This window comes from Ptychodera flava, chromosome 10 (genome assembly GCF_041260155.1).
Source record: "Ptychodera flava strain L36383 chromosome 10, AS_Pfla_20210202, whole genome shotgun sequence".
Lineage (NCBI taxonomy): Eukaryota > Metazoa > Hemichordata > Enteropneusta > Ptychoderidae > Ptychodera > Ptychodera flava.
The window spans coordinates 10,147,175-10,159,981 of NC_091937.1; the positions used below are offsets into that span (position 1 = coordinate 10,147,175).

The 12,807-nt window shown below is 39.1% G+C and overlaps 1 protein-coding gene across 1 annotated transcript; it reads right to left on the bottom strand.

The window, feature by feature from the left end:
* Window positions 1-4,317: 4,317 nt before the first annotated feature.
* Window positions 4,318-11,040, bottom strand: LOC139141415 (uncharacterized). The gene is made up of 4 exons (XM_070711040.1): window positions 10,907-11,040; window positions 7,141-7,862; window positions 5,673-5,794; window positions 4,318-5,355 (listed from the first exon to the last, which is right to left on the bottom strand). Exons 2-4 carry the CDS (start codon window positions 7,475-7,477, stop codon window positions 5,317-5,319), a joined length of 498 nt encoding a protein of 165 aa, XP_070567141.1. The 5' UTR covers window positions 7,478-7,862; window positions 10,907-11,040; the 3' UTR covers window positions 4,318-5,316.
* Between the last annotated feature and the right edge of the window lie 1,767 nt (window positions 11,041-12,807).

Genomic DNA, 12,807 nt, shown 5'->3' on the forward strand with positions numbered 1-12,807 from the left:
TGGACATCATCATAATGTAAATGGACATCATCATCATGTAAATGGACATCATTATAATGTAAAAGGGTGTCATCATAATGTAAATGCCCATCATCATTACGTAAATGCCCATCATTATGATGTAAATGGACATCATCATTATGTAAATGCCCATCACAATAATGTAAATGGGTATCATCATAATGTAAATGGACATCATCATAATGTAAATGGACATCATCATAATGTAAATGGGTATCATCATAATGTAAATGGACATCATCATAATGTAAAAGAGTATCATCATAATGTAAATGGACATCATCATAATGTAAATGGACATCATCATAATGTAAATGGACATCATCACGATGTGAATGGACATCACTATTGTGTAAATCGGCATCACAATAGAGTAAATGAACATCATCATAATGTTAATGGTATAATCATAATGCCAATGCACATTGTTGAGTTGGAAACAGCTCCCTAAGACAGTGACGGCTTTCCATAGCAAATTTTGAGCTTCCATGTGTCTCATGTGTAGAGATTTCTTTGGACTAGTTGTTAACACATGTGAAAATTACCTTTAAAAGCTCACGTATCTCAATTCTCATTTAAAATTATTTTGAAAAGTATGCTTGAAAGAGAGAGGCGAACTAGCATTTTAATTAAAATTGATGTATACCATCATAGCTCACTCTGGAAATTTACCATGTGTCCTATGTGTTGACAAATCCTTGGACTAGTCGTTAAAAGTGAAAATTACCTGTCAAAGATCATTTTCTCATTTCCCACTGACACGATTGGAACTAATATGGGATAATTGGATGGTGAAGTATAAATGTTGATATAATCTGCAAATGTAACCTCATCTACTTTTCTTCTTAAGTTACACACTTGTTTTTATGAGTGATTTGTGATATTGCAACATTCAGCTATATTGTACCTAACACTTTTGAGAAATTTGAAAAATATGAAAATCCAATTATCCCAAATTAGTTCCAATCGTGTTCACTTAAATGATTTCGAAAAGGATGTTTCATAGACAAACGGGAAATAGCATTACAATATTAAATTTCCACTGATTGCGTTGTCACTTGTCAGCCATACAGATTAATCGGATGAAAAGTATTGAAAGTCATTGCATCATTTTGCAACAACATGATATTGTTTTGTCCACAAGTAAGTACACTACATGCACAATGTGACTCTGGTGGTCTTGTAACGGCTTCCTTGAAATTATACTTAATATTTGAACATAGTGATATATAATCGAATATCTTGAGAGTTCACATTGACGCCTTTATGCAGAACTGGGAAAGGTAGACGACAACTAACGTGCTAAGCACAAATCCAACAGTGGGAATCAGGATATACGCGAACTCACGAAATGCTAAGTTATGCTACCACGCATGCTCCAGCATGTGAAACGAAAGCTTTACCATTAGCACCACAGGGGGCAGATGAAAGTCCCCTGGGGTGGGGGAGGGTTTTTTGTGCAACGGTTTATCTTATTTGATTTTATTAATTTTGACTGTGATATTTCAAATAAAGCTTTCGACTCCAAACTGTCTGACGGTGTTTCCAATACCTACAATTCCTTATCTCCTCTTCAACCAATGCAAATACCACTCTAATTGCTGCGCAAACATTGCCAACTTGTTAATGACTGAGCGTTAAGTCAACACCACAGCCGTCCCACACGTAGTGAAATAATAGCCTGTGGGACGGCTGTGGTGTTGACTCAATCACTTAATCCGCTGATACCGACAGCGGATTAGCAAGTTGGTAATGTTTTCGGAGCAATTACAGTGGTTAAATACACAAGTTGGAGAGGGGATAATGGCTTGTCGGTAGTATATAAAGCAGTCAAACGGTGTGGAGTTGAAATCTTTATTTGAAATACCACAGTCAAAATTAATAAAATTACTTGTAGTAATAAAGAAAGCAGTCAGACGGTTTGGAGTTGAACTTTATTTGAAATATCACAGTCAAAATTAATAAAATAAAATAAGGTAAACCGTTGCATAAAAAACCCTCCTCCCCACCCCAGGGGACTTTCATCTGCCCCCTGTGATTATCACCTGGGCATGCACAGAAACCCACGCTGTTAGCCATGTTCCAGACGGTCGACAGTCTGGTCAATGCAACCACAGGGACTGTGATGCAACTAACTTGTCAACAATGACGCACAGGGCCTGGTATTTACAATGTTTACAGAGTGTTCCGACTATAATGAGCTGTGCAAACACACATTCTGAACTATAGTCTCTACCTTCAGGTTAATAAGTAATTTAGCACAGAGGTACCGTGTTTAGCACTTCCTTCGTGTGTTCTATCCAAACACTCAAATGTATTTCTCAATTTTTTTCAATTCGATTTCAAGGTTTATGGAGTGTAAAAGTTGAAAGACATGCATTTTCTAGAGGGGTTAATATTGTCTTTGACAGAGAAAGAAGTATACGTGAAACTGCACTAGCAATTATCAATGTGTGTCCATAAAATAGATTGGAGCTACCAACAGATCTTTTGGTAGCTCCATATTAAACACCTATTGCCTGGTCATGAGGGCTATAGCGCCCGTCTATTACCCCGAGGGGCCGTGTGTTACCAGAAATACATCGCTATTCCCCGAGGCCGTAGGCCGAGGGGTATAGCGATGTGTTTCTGGTAACACACGGCCACGAGGGGTAATAGACGAGCGCTATAGCCCGAATAAAGACCAGGCTATAGGTGTTTTATAACACACCACTTGCTCATGTTGTATTGTTATATAGTTTTTAATGTGTTTTGATATTTTGTACCGCAACAATCCATTGTGACAAGTTTACTGGGTGATGTTTCCACAGCCCATTGTCCACAGCCGTTTCAGTTGTACGTGGTACCACTTTCTTTCAAAAAATATTCTAAGCATACCTAGCGACATCCCTTGTTGCACTTTAATCTTTTCCATCGACGAGCTGTTCAAGTTCCTACATACGCTGTTGGAATGTTGGAAATGTTGGAAAATCTGTTTTAGAGAATGTGTCGTCACCTATCCCGGACGCACATCACATTCTAGTCACCCGCCATTGTTGCAAAGCTGCAGACGACACTACGGTCACGTGACCGGGCACTTTCCCAAATTTGGTCAGAACTATTTCCCTAGGGAAATAGCTTTTCAAAAAATACCCTCTGACGTCACTTTTTTCGATCCCGTGGGGACTAGACATCTATTTTCTCGCCACGACGTATTCTGGCGAATCGCGACACGGAATGAGCATGTGGCGTGTTATAATATAATGTATACGCCATTGTCAATCCTGACAGGCTGTGAACTGTATGGAGATTGGGGCGGCCACTTTTGGACAGAATGGGCCGGGATTAGGATTCGCATGACTGCCGGCTCAAGTTGACAGCGGCTTTTGCAGTGCAGTTTGCAAACTTCAAAGTGCTCATATTAAGAATGACACGAGTACAATTTCAGTTCAATCAGTTGATTCTGGAGAAGAATATTTTTAAAGATTAAATGATATTTTTCAAATCCAAGGTCACGTGACCGCGCGCGACTTATCAACAAATTTAGAAGACCTAAGGCCATGCTTGCTATACACCAAATTTCAAATTTACTAAACCCATAGGTAATCAGGAAAGCCATTTAAGGTAGAACGCACCTCGGGGACAGACATTTGGGCTCTCAAACTTTTACAGTTCTCTTCTGATATACCACATGTCGGGGTTCATTTTAATGCTCTTGGTGAAAGAAAACTTTTCACCGGCTTAGTTTTTCGAAATTCGAAAATTTTTATTTTTCGCCATAGAGTTAAAACAGGGATGGCGGCCAATTTGAATTTCTAATATCGCTAAATCTGTGGTAATTTTTTTCTCTAGTACCAAAATTTGCACGGTGACCCCCTATTATTATTTTGATTTTGAAAGAGAATGATTGAAAGATTCCTTGAGGAAAGTTAGAGCAAAAGTTTAAGTCTTTCACTTTCGAGGTGCATATTACCTTAAAGGTTTTGGGAAAATCCTATATGGTCGCAAGGTCACGTGACCAATCGAAATTTGTAGGGTTAGGTGCACGAGTACTTATATATGTACCAATTTGTCCTGCAAGTTTGAGAAGTTTACGTCAACGCGGTTTTTGAGATCTAGGGGAGCAAACAACCCTGGGGAAGAAAAATATTGATAGCCTACAAAAACAATAGGGGCCAGCCCATAGGGCCCCTCACTAACTTACTATTGCGCACACTCAAAGGTAACACGTTAGACCGCTTGGACCTGAGCTGGGCTGCTAAATTTTAAATGGTTTGAATTAAGAAGAAAAGACACAGGAGAAACTGTTGTACATTATTTTATTTTTTGAAAATTCACCGACTTGAAAGTATTCAGAGTGTATCGACCCAGGAAAATCACAACCCCTAGTACTAGATTTGGTATTGCGGTGCATACTTTTGATCCGAATGCTCTTTAACCTTGCATTTGATGTAAAAATTGTTTATTTATATATACGAATGTAGGCTTTTCTTGTTCCCAAGAACTAGTTAAAATGGTTGTTAGGTACCTTCCCAGAAGAGATCTGAGTTCGGGAATTTCATTGGCGGCCAGGGAGTTTCCTCATCTTGCGGGGCTTATGAAAGTAAAAGGTCAATTATAGGTCATTGGATTAAAAGAAAGACCATTAATTTTATATAGTCGAATCTGTTGTCGTTCAATTTACAAAATACAGTCAAACGCGACGTCATGGACACTAAAATATTATTATTACATGCCTCGTATATCGAACGTCACGCGCTCCATATCAATGGTAACTTGCCGATGACGTCGCGGGCCGCATAGTCATCACTGGACTGAAAGTGAACCGGAACTATTTTCAACTTGAAAACTTTTGGATGTGAAAGTCTTGAAATTTCATGTTTTGCACAGAAAATCCGGTTTTTGGAAAATTTCGCATAAAAATATCGATCAACCGCATAACAGTAGTTTAAATATATCAATGCGCCATTCGATGATGAAAATCGTTCTATTTCTAACAGTTTTTCGTCTAAAATGAAAATAAAGCATTTGACTATAATTTGCCAATAAACGTAAATATTTTTGGTGCAAACTGAGTAAGAGAGGCATGTAATAAAAACATAGCCCAAACAAGGGACTATGTACCCTTGGGGCAGGAGACCATTTGCCCTTCTTACGTCGGGCAAATGGTCACCTACCCTCGGGCACACTGTATAGTCCCATGTTTGGGCTATAATATATAATGTTGACCTTGATGTAGCCTCGCTGAACGTTCTGACTTATGCAAATGAACTTGCTAACTCATAGTGTACTCTGTCGATGTTGCCGTACAGCTTTTCAGCTTTCTTTTTCCAAATTCTCTAGATCTTCCAAGAGCTGAAGAAAAAAATCAAACACAGAAAAAGGCATATAAAAAAAATTCATGTATCAGAAATGGGAATAGAGGTGGCACGTGCACGTGGCAGTGATTGGTAACAGTAGTTGTTCACATCTGTAATATATTGGAATAGGCGTATCTGCCGCCCTGTCTATCTGTTTGTCTTTCTGTCTCTCAGTCTGTCCATTCGACTGTCTGCCTGTCAGTGTTTGCCTGTCAGTGTCTGTCTGTCTTTCTCTGTCTGTCTGTCTCTGTCTGTCTCTGTCTCTCTCTGTCTCTCTCTCTATAATAAACATGCACAATATGTTACATGTACCTTTTCGGTTTCAGCGACATTTTCAAGTGAAAGGAGTGCCCCTGCTCCACCGCAGTACATTGCAAATTCCCCAGCTTTACGTAGGTACGGCTCGTCACTGGTGAAGTATGTTATAGCAGCGCCTGCATCGACACACGGAAAAGTAACAAAAAAATTAGAAACTTGTTCCTGTATACGTCACGTCTAATGGGTGCGACTAAAGCGAAGGACAGTGAAAGCCTATGAAGAATTAGAACGGGGTTTCTGAAACAAAGTGGGAAGAGAATAGTATTTGCAGTCTATAATTGAGTGAAAGACAGCGAAAACCCTTTAAGAGTAGGGCGATGGACTGTGATACCCGTACAAAATGGGTTGTCATCTAGTATTTTCACTGCACAATGGCGTGAAGGCATGCTTCACTGCAAAATAGGGCCAAGGAAATGTTATTAGCGCAGAATATACTGAAGGACACTAGTTTCAGCACAGTGTTGGTCAAACGACAATGAATACAGAATAGGGTAAAGTCAGGTCACAATTTTCACTGCTAAATTGGCGAAGGACAATATAATTAGCGCAGAACATGGTAAAGGACACTATTTTCATAATAGAATATTGATAATAATGCTCTGCATCTTATTCTACGCTGAAATGTTGACTTTCGGCTAATAACGTTGAGAAAATAATGCTTCACCACTTATGATTAGGTCTTCTGTTCACCCTTTTTTGTCCTTTGTAGTCCTTTTAGTTTTTGCACAACAAATCTCAATACATCATGACTGTTGCATGTTGCGCCGTTTCGACAGAATGTTAACGGTGCACCACCGGCGAAGTTCCTTGCCCTGAACTACAGCGGCTATTCTCTGATGTGATAATTGAATATTTTTATTCGGCATCATAGTCTGAGCAAACATTCAAAAGTTGGATCAGATAAATGTCTTTCAAGTTGAGGTAGTATGCGCCTCGGGGACAGATATTTGGACTCTCAGATTTTTACAAATCTTTTCTGATCTACCGCTGTGGGGTTTATTTTAAAGATCTCTGTGCAAGAAAACTTTTCACCGTCTTTGTTTTTCGAAAATCGAATTTATTTTCGCTATAGAGTTAACACAGGAATGGCGGCCAAGTTGAAATTCAAATATAGGAAAAAGTGGGTCATTTCTTTCGCTCGTACCAAAATTTGCATGGTGACCCCGATATTTTTGTCGATTTTGAAAGACATGGTTCCACTATTTCTTTAGAAAAATTTCAGCAGAAGTTTTAGTCATTCACTTTCAAGGAGCATACTACCTTAAATACTACACATAATTATGCTCACAGTGCGAACAAAACTGCTCTTGCCCAGTGTTGACTGCATAAAGCAGTAAACTTTTTAGCTGGACATCTGCAGTAAGTCTAGATCGGAAAAGATTTTGTCATGACGAATTCTATAGTCTTCTATAAAGGATGCTGTAAAGGGTGTCAGGCAAAATAAGATAAATTATTGAAATACCTATTGCAACGATTCCCAAGGACATAACAGTGTGACTCTTCGACTTTTCGTGTTGCTCTCTGACAATCAGTATTTCGTGATGGATCTCGCTAAGAAGACCTTTCACCTCGTACACGAACGTTTTGATTTTCTTCAAACGCGCCATGTCCTCTCTTTCATTCTGCAGCGGGTCTCGTTTCACTCGTCCGCTGAAATCTTCGAGTAGTCTGTTCTCGAGCAGCCATTTGCGTTCCAACTCGACGAATCTTTGGTTGAGCTCTTCGTATTTTCGCACGCTTTCTTCAATCTCGTTCTTCAAACAGAACTCGTCTATTATGTAGACGGCACTCACGACCATAAGGGAGTTTGCTATCAACACTCGTTTCTCTTGACAATATCAAGAAAAACGCTCCAAATTTTTCCAGGCTGACGGCGAGGTAACATCGGAATGCAGCATGTTGAACGAAAATGACGCATCGTTGAACATCTCATCGAAATTCTTATCCACCTGAACTCGGGCCCGAAAGTTTTCTTTGAATCGGAAGGCAACTCGCTCCATCATGCCGGTCATTGTTCGTGTAACTGCGCAGGCGCGTTTCATCGGTGCATAGCTGTCATAAGCTATAGCGGAGGATCCAAACGACACCAGAATGGCTACTTTAAAAAGCAACAGCATACTTGTGGATGATATGCTCTATACTCTTCTGGGGATACTCAATAACTGATTTACCTCACTCTCTGGCCTGCAAAACACACAAGTTGGGAATAAGTAACGATACGATGGGTCATATTTTTGAGGTAGAAGGCGCCTCGGGGACGTATATTCTGACTCTCAAACTTAAACAATATTCTTTCGGCTTCCCACTTGTGTGGGCTTATATTGAAGCTAACGGAGTAAATAAAGTTTTACACAACTTATTTTCTTTTTGAAAATCGGGAATTTAATTTTCCCCATGCGGGTAGCATAGAGATGGTGGCGATTTTGAAGTGCAAATATCGGTATACTGTGTTTTCTACCAAACTTTGCACAGTGACCCCTGATTTTTATTCTTGATTTTGAAAAGTTTGAGGAAAGTTTGAACAAATGTTTTAATATTTCAGTTTCGAGGAGCAAACTACCTAAAAGGGGTTTCACCCTACTAAGAGCGCATGGTACACGTGACCGGGGAATTCCCGGGCCTGCACGTCAGTGGCGACTGCACGATGGGTTCACATGAAGGGGAAGTATGAAATAACATGTCCAGGAACTCATACGCTCGCCGTTTCCGGACAAATATGTCAATATTCAATTCAAAAAATTACAAACCAGCTAAAAGATAACAAACTCAAATAAATGAAACTTCAAACTGAACGGCTGCATATAAGAAACACTGCTGTACATTCTGACCGACCTGTGCTGAAAGTGAAAAGATATTTATGTAAGAAGGCCAAAACAAAAAATTGATTTGTTTTTGGTCACCGCCCGCATCACTTCAAAATATGCGCGTCAACTTATTTTTTTCCTATTTTTCATTTGCCCCTATGAAAAAAGGGAAAATGTATCAAATTCCACCAAAAAATTAAAAATTGAAAAAAAAAAATCGCATCGCCGCATCATTTTTGCCAACATATCAATGACCAGAAACAAACCTATTATCGTTCTTGGCCTAATGTCAGGTATTTCTTGTGTTGGGATAAACCCAGGAGTCAAACAGCTGGTAGGGTAATACCCGGATCAGGGGTTTGGATGACGACATACTTATGAAACTTCAATACAGCAAATTTATGTATCAGGTCGGTCAGAAACATATCCGGGCTACACTTGGCATGGTCTCAAACTTCCTTGCTTCTAGTACTTTAACAAAACATATAAACATTCAAGATCTACAGCACCAAAAATGTTACCATACGCAAAGTAACAACTAATGTTTATCCATCTAAGCTCTGTTATCTATTAGTACTCTCTCGTAAATATTGTTGTTAGTAAAATGCACATTCTCATTCTGCCCCCCCCCCTCCATAAAAATACAAACATGTAAAATGCCTACAGCTGAACATGTTAACATAGCCTGTATGTGTCTAACGTCCTTTAACAACCAAGTGTTAGTTCGGGGTTCGAATTCATTTTGCAACCGCACCGGTTCCACTACCGTTTGAAAATGTCCTAAATATGCTAGTTGTGATGGACTAGTAGTTTAATTTCGACGCTCTCTAGTGAAATGAAGGAAAACGTAGTTCCTTTATGGAACGGAATAGGAATAATTGTGGTCTCCATTGAATCGAAATGAATTTCCAGTACACTTTTTATAAATCAGAACGAGGTTATGGCCAATGGCTTCGCGGAAATGTTGTCATGCACACGAAACGAAAACGTGGCAGAATTCTACGAATCCACAGTGTACGTTAAAATCGATCATTCTAATTTGAGAAAAAACTATTTTCGTTATCGTCACGGTCCCGGGGTCACGGTACATTCAACAATCTCTAATTAATGCGCTCTTACAATAGTGAGTGTCAGTTGATCGTGTGAAATAAATAAGCAACCCTAATTATTCCAATTTAAAACGTTTGTTGACGGGGTCGACGAATCAGAACATAGGAAGTGATGTGAAATCAGCGGAGCGGATCGATAACATTTCCACAGTGTTAAAGAAACAGGCACCTTTAATGTTGTTACATTGTGAGAACGGACAATGACGGGGAGCTTCAGGTGCCATACATGAATTATGTGCGTTGCAACTCACAATACACTGACAGCAGCAAATTGTAAGATATGACGACAGGGCGAACCTACAGGCTGTTCACCAGGAGTGAAAAATACCGCAATTATACGGTGTCGCTCACATTTGATCAGAATTGGTACATACCAGTATGGGTACCAAAGATCAACAATAAATGTTGTTTCTATTTGTTCAGTGCAGGAAAATTCTACGTTGATGTTATGACAATAATTTCTGCACAGTACAACCAGAAAAACAACAAGAATGACAGAAGTTTGACATATTGCTACAGAGAAATTGATGTTTGATCAAAAAGGGGCAAAAATTGTCCTAAAAACACAAATATTGAAATTTCACCTACATTTTTTGCAAACAGCTTCTCAGCTTGTCAAAAGATGATCTGCAACATTTCGCGAAATCTATCAGCAATATAAATCACTGGGCCATAAGCTAGTAGTATACAGCACGCAATCTTATTTGCGCTAGTGATATGGATGTACATTGTATCTCAGACAGCGTCTAACTAAAAAATATTATAAATCTGAAAATTTACTTAGTAAAAATATTAGCACAGCTTTTCTCATTTGGAAAATTTTTTTTTTTGAAATTTACAGTTGTAAAAAAAAAATGTTCACAATTTCATTGAGCCACCCCCTCCCAAGATCTAATGGTCTGTCCCTTAGTTTGAGCAGGTCTGTTAATATGTAACAGTTCATAAACAATGACAGGAAATGACTAGAGGTCAGTGGAGTATCCTCTTTCAGCCATTGGCATGCGACCGCTCATGAACATTTGCAGAATTTCCCTTTTTCTTACCTCATTTGCACATTTTTGACACTGATGTGTTCATTTGAACAAATTCACATCTCAACCCCTACATCTACCTGTACACCAAATACTGAGACGGTAGCTTTGGCGGTATGGGAGCCTTTGTGTGTGACGGACATACATCCGCACATACCCACACATATACAGACACAGACGCCCCACAGACTCATCATATAAGCTCTTTTTGGTATTTATATATAAAACCAAATATGAGCTAAAAAACGAAATGCCATTGCGCATGCTTATCTTGTACAACCTACCTCGAAGCTGACTCTGCTTCAGTTATCAGTCGAAACTGGAGAATTTCTACGCAGCCTGGAGTTGACGACAAAACTTGCTGCCTACCTGCAGGCTTCACCGAGCTCGTGTACTTACGAACTGCGCTCAACCCTTAGTTCGGGGATTTCCAACTTATTAATGTGTCATTATCATATGACTAGATTATGATTTATAGATACGCTACTTTACTACCTGAGGAGGGCGTCCTTGATATCAGATACAGGTATCAGAATCAGTTATGAAACTTGACCGCTGACCATAAAAGCAACATCTTCAGTAGACAGGCATGCACTACTAAACTATTATAGTTGCACGGACTTAGACGTTCTCTGTTCAGAAAGTCAGTGTGGTATCCCTTTCAACAACGCACGGAATATTTCTGTCATGTTATGATCACGGTCCTTCCAGAGGGACACGTATGGCAGGTCTGATGGCGGAAAGTGTCGGTTACTATACTAGTAAGGCTACTTGCATGAGATGCGCACTTTCCTGCACTATATGCCGAAATTGCTACGAGGCAAACTACTGCACTGTAAAAATAGTGGACGCTAGACGCGTCTTTACGCGTTCAAAATGTACATGTCGGTGTTCAAATTTGAACGGCTAGTGTTCATATTGTTAATACTAGTGTTCATATTATTAACAATGATGTTCTAAACCTGAACACGTAGTGTTAACAACCATCTCCTTCAAGTGTTCAAAAACTCAGCATCACAGAAATTTTACAATACTGTGAAACAATTAACAATCTTTTGTGTTTTTTACTTTACAATGGCTATATTAACTTTACTACTGCCTCGCTGTCCGGAATACGTAAACAGATTTCGGTGTAACGAATTTCACAATAAGTGGAAAATATTTCCGGTCTACAATTGCTGAAAGCATGTTTTTTCTAAAAAAGGAAGTATAAAAAATAATTTTACACGTTTATTACGGGTTGAAATTTTGAAATTTTGAAAACAAAATCAAAAAACCACCATGAACGTTTTAATTTTAACATCAGCGTGCAAGAGGCGTTCTACTTCTTAACACTTGGTGTTCAAGTTTGGTGCCTTTTCTTATCCCATGATGCATCAAAACGGAAGTTGCGACATCTTTCTTGTAAGCGCACGCTGAAGTCGTGATAGTGCGAAAGCAAGACCAGAAAGGGTAAGTTTTCTCTCCAAAATATTAAAAGGTATTGGATTTTGAAGCATCTGTATTATTATCCTTCGAAATTATTGTATTGTACTTTGAAAAAGCTTAACTACGTGAAAAATCTTTATTTCTTTCAGTGGCTGGTGGACCATACACTAGCTGTGAATACGCAGCAGTGTTTTGGGCCATGGGGTATCGATCGCACTCGGGTCAAGGGCCATCACTGGAGCGATGACCCTTGACCCGAGCGCGATCGATATGCCACATTACCGCTGCGTAATCACAGCTAACACATGTCTTTTAGTAACCACAATCGCATGTAAATTTAAAACTTTAGTTTAACATCGAAGAATATTGTTTTAGCATATGAGAGTTGGCTTTGCTTTTACTTTTCATCAGTTGATGACACGAAGAAGCCAATATTTTGTAACATTGACGAAAAGAGGCACTGTATACAAAAGTCGCCCCTATTCCTTAACCTAATAAGGCCAAATTGTCTTCCATTTGAAGTCTCATGGCGCCATATTATCTATTGTTGCATTATTTTCAGGATGTGAAAAGTTGGATGAACGTGAAATCGAAGAGTTATTACAGAAGCTATTGGTATAGAAATTGAAGAATATGAGTGTACAGATAGCTGTCTGGAAACAAGCTTGAGAACCTCAGTTCATCTCTGGTGTAGATTTGAACTTTCGAGGGTTAGTAACTGAATTGATAAGTTTCTGTATTTTTGTTCTGAATTTAT

Bases quoted from the DNA above. Each gene is read 5' to 3' on its own strand.
- LOC139141415 (XM_070711040.1), bottom strand. From the start codon at position 7,477: ATGGTCGTGAGTGCCGTCTACATAATAGACGAGTTCTGTTTGAAGAAC. The intron at 5,795-7,140 runs GTATTTCAATAA...GTGTCGATGCAG, and splicing joins CTTGGGAATCGTTGCAATAG to GCGCTGCTATAACATACTTC. The intron at 5,356-5,672 runs GTACATGTAACA...TTTTTTCTTCAG, and splicing joins ATGTCGCTGAAACCGAAAAG to CTCTTGGAAGATCTAGAGAA.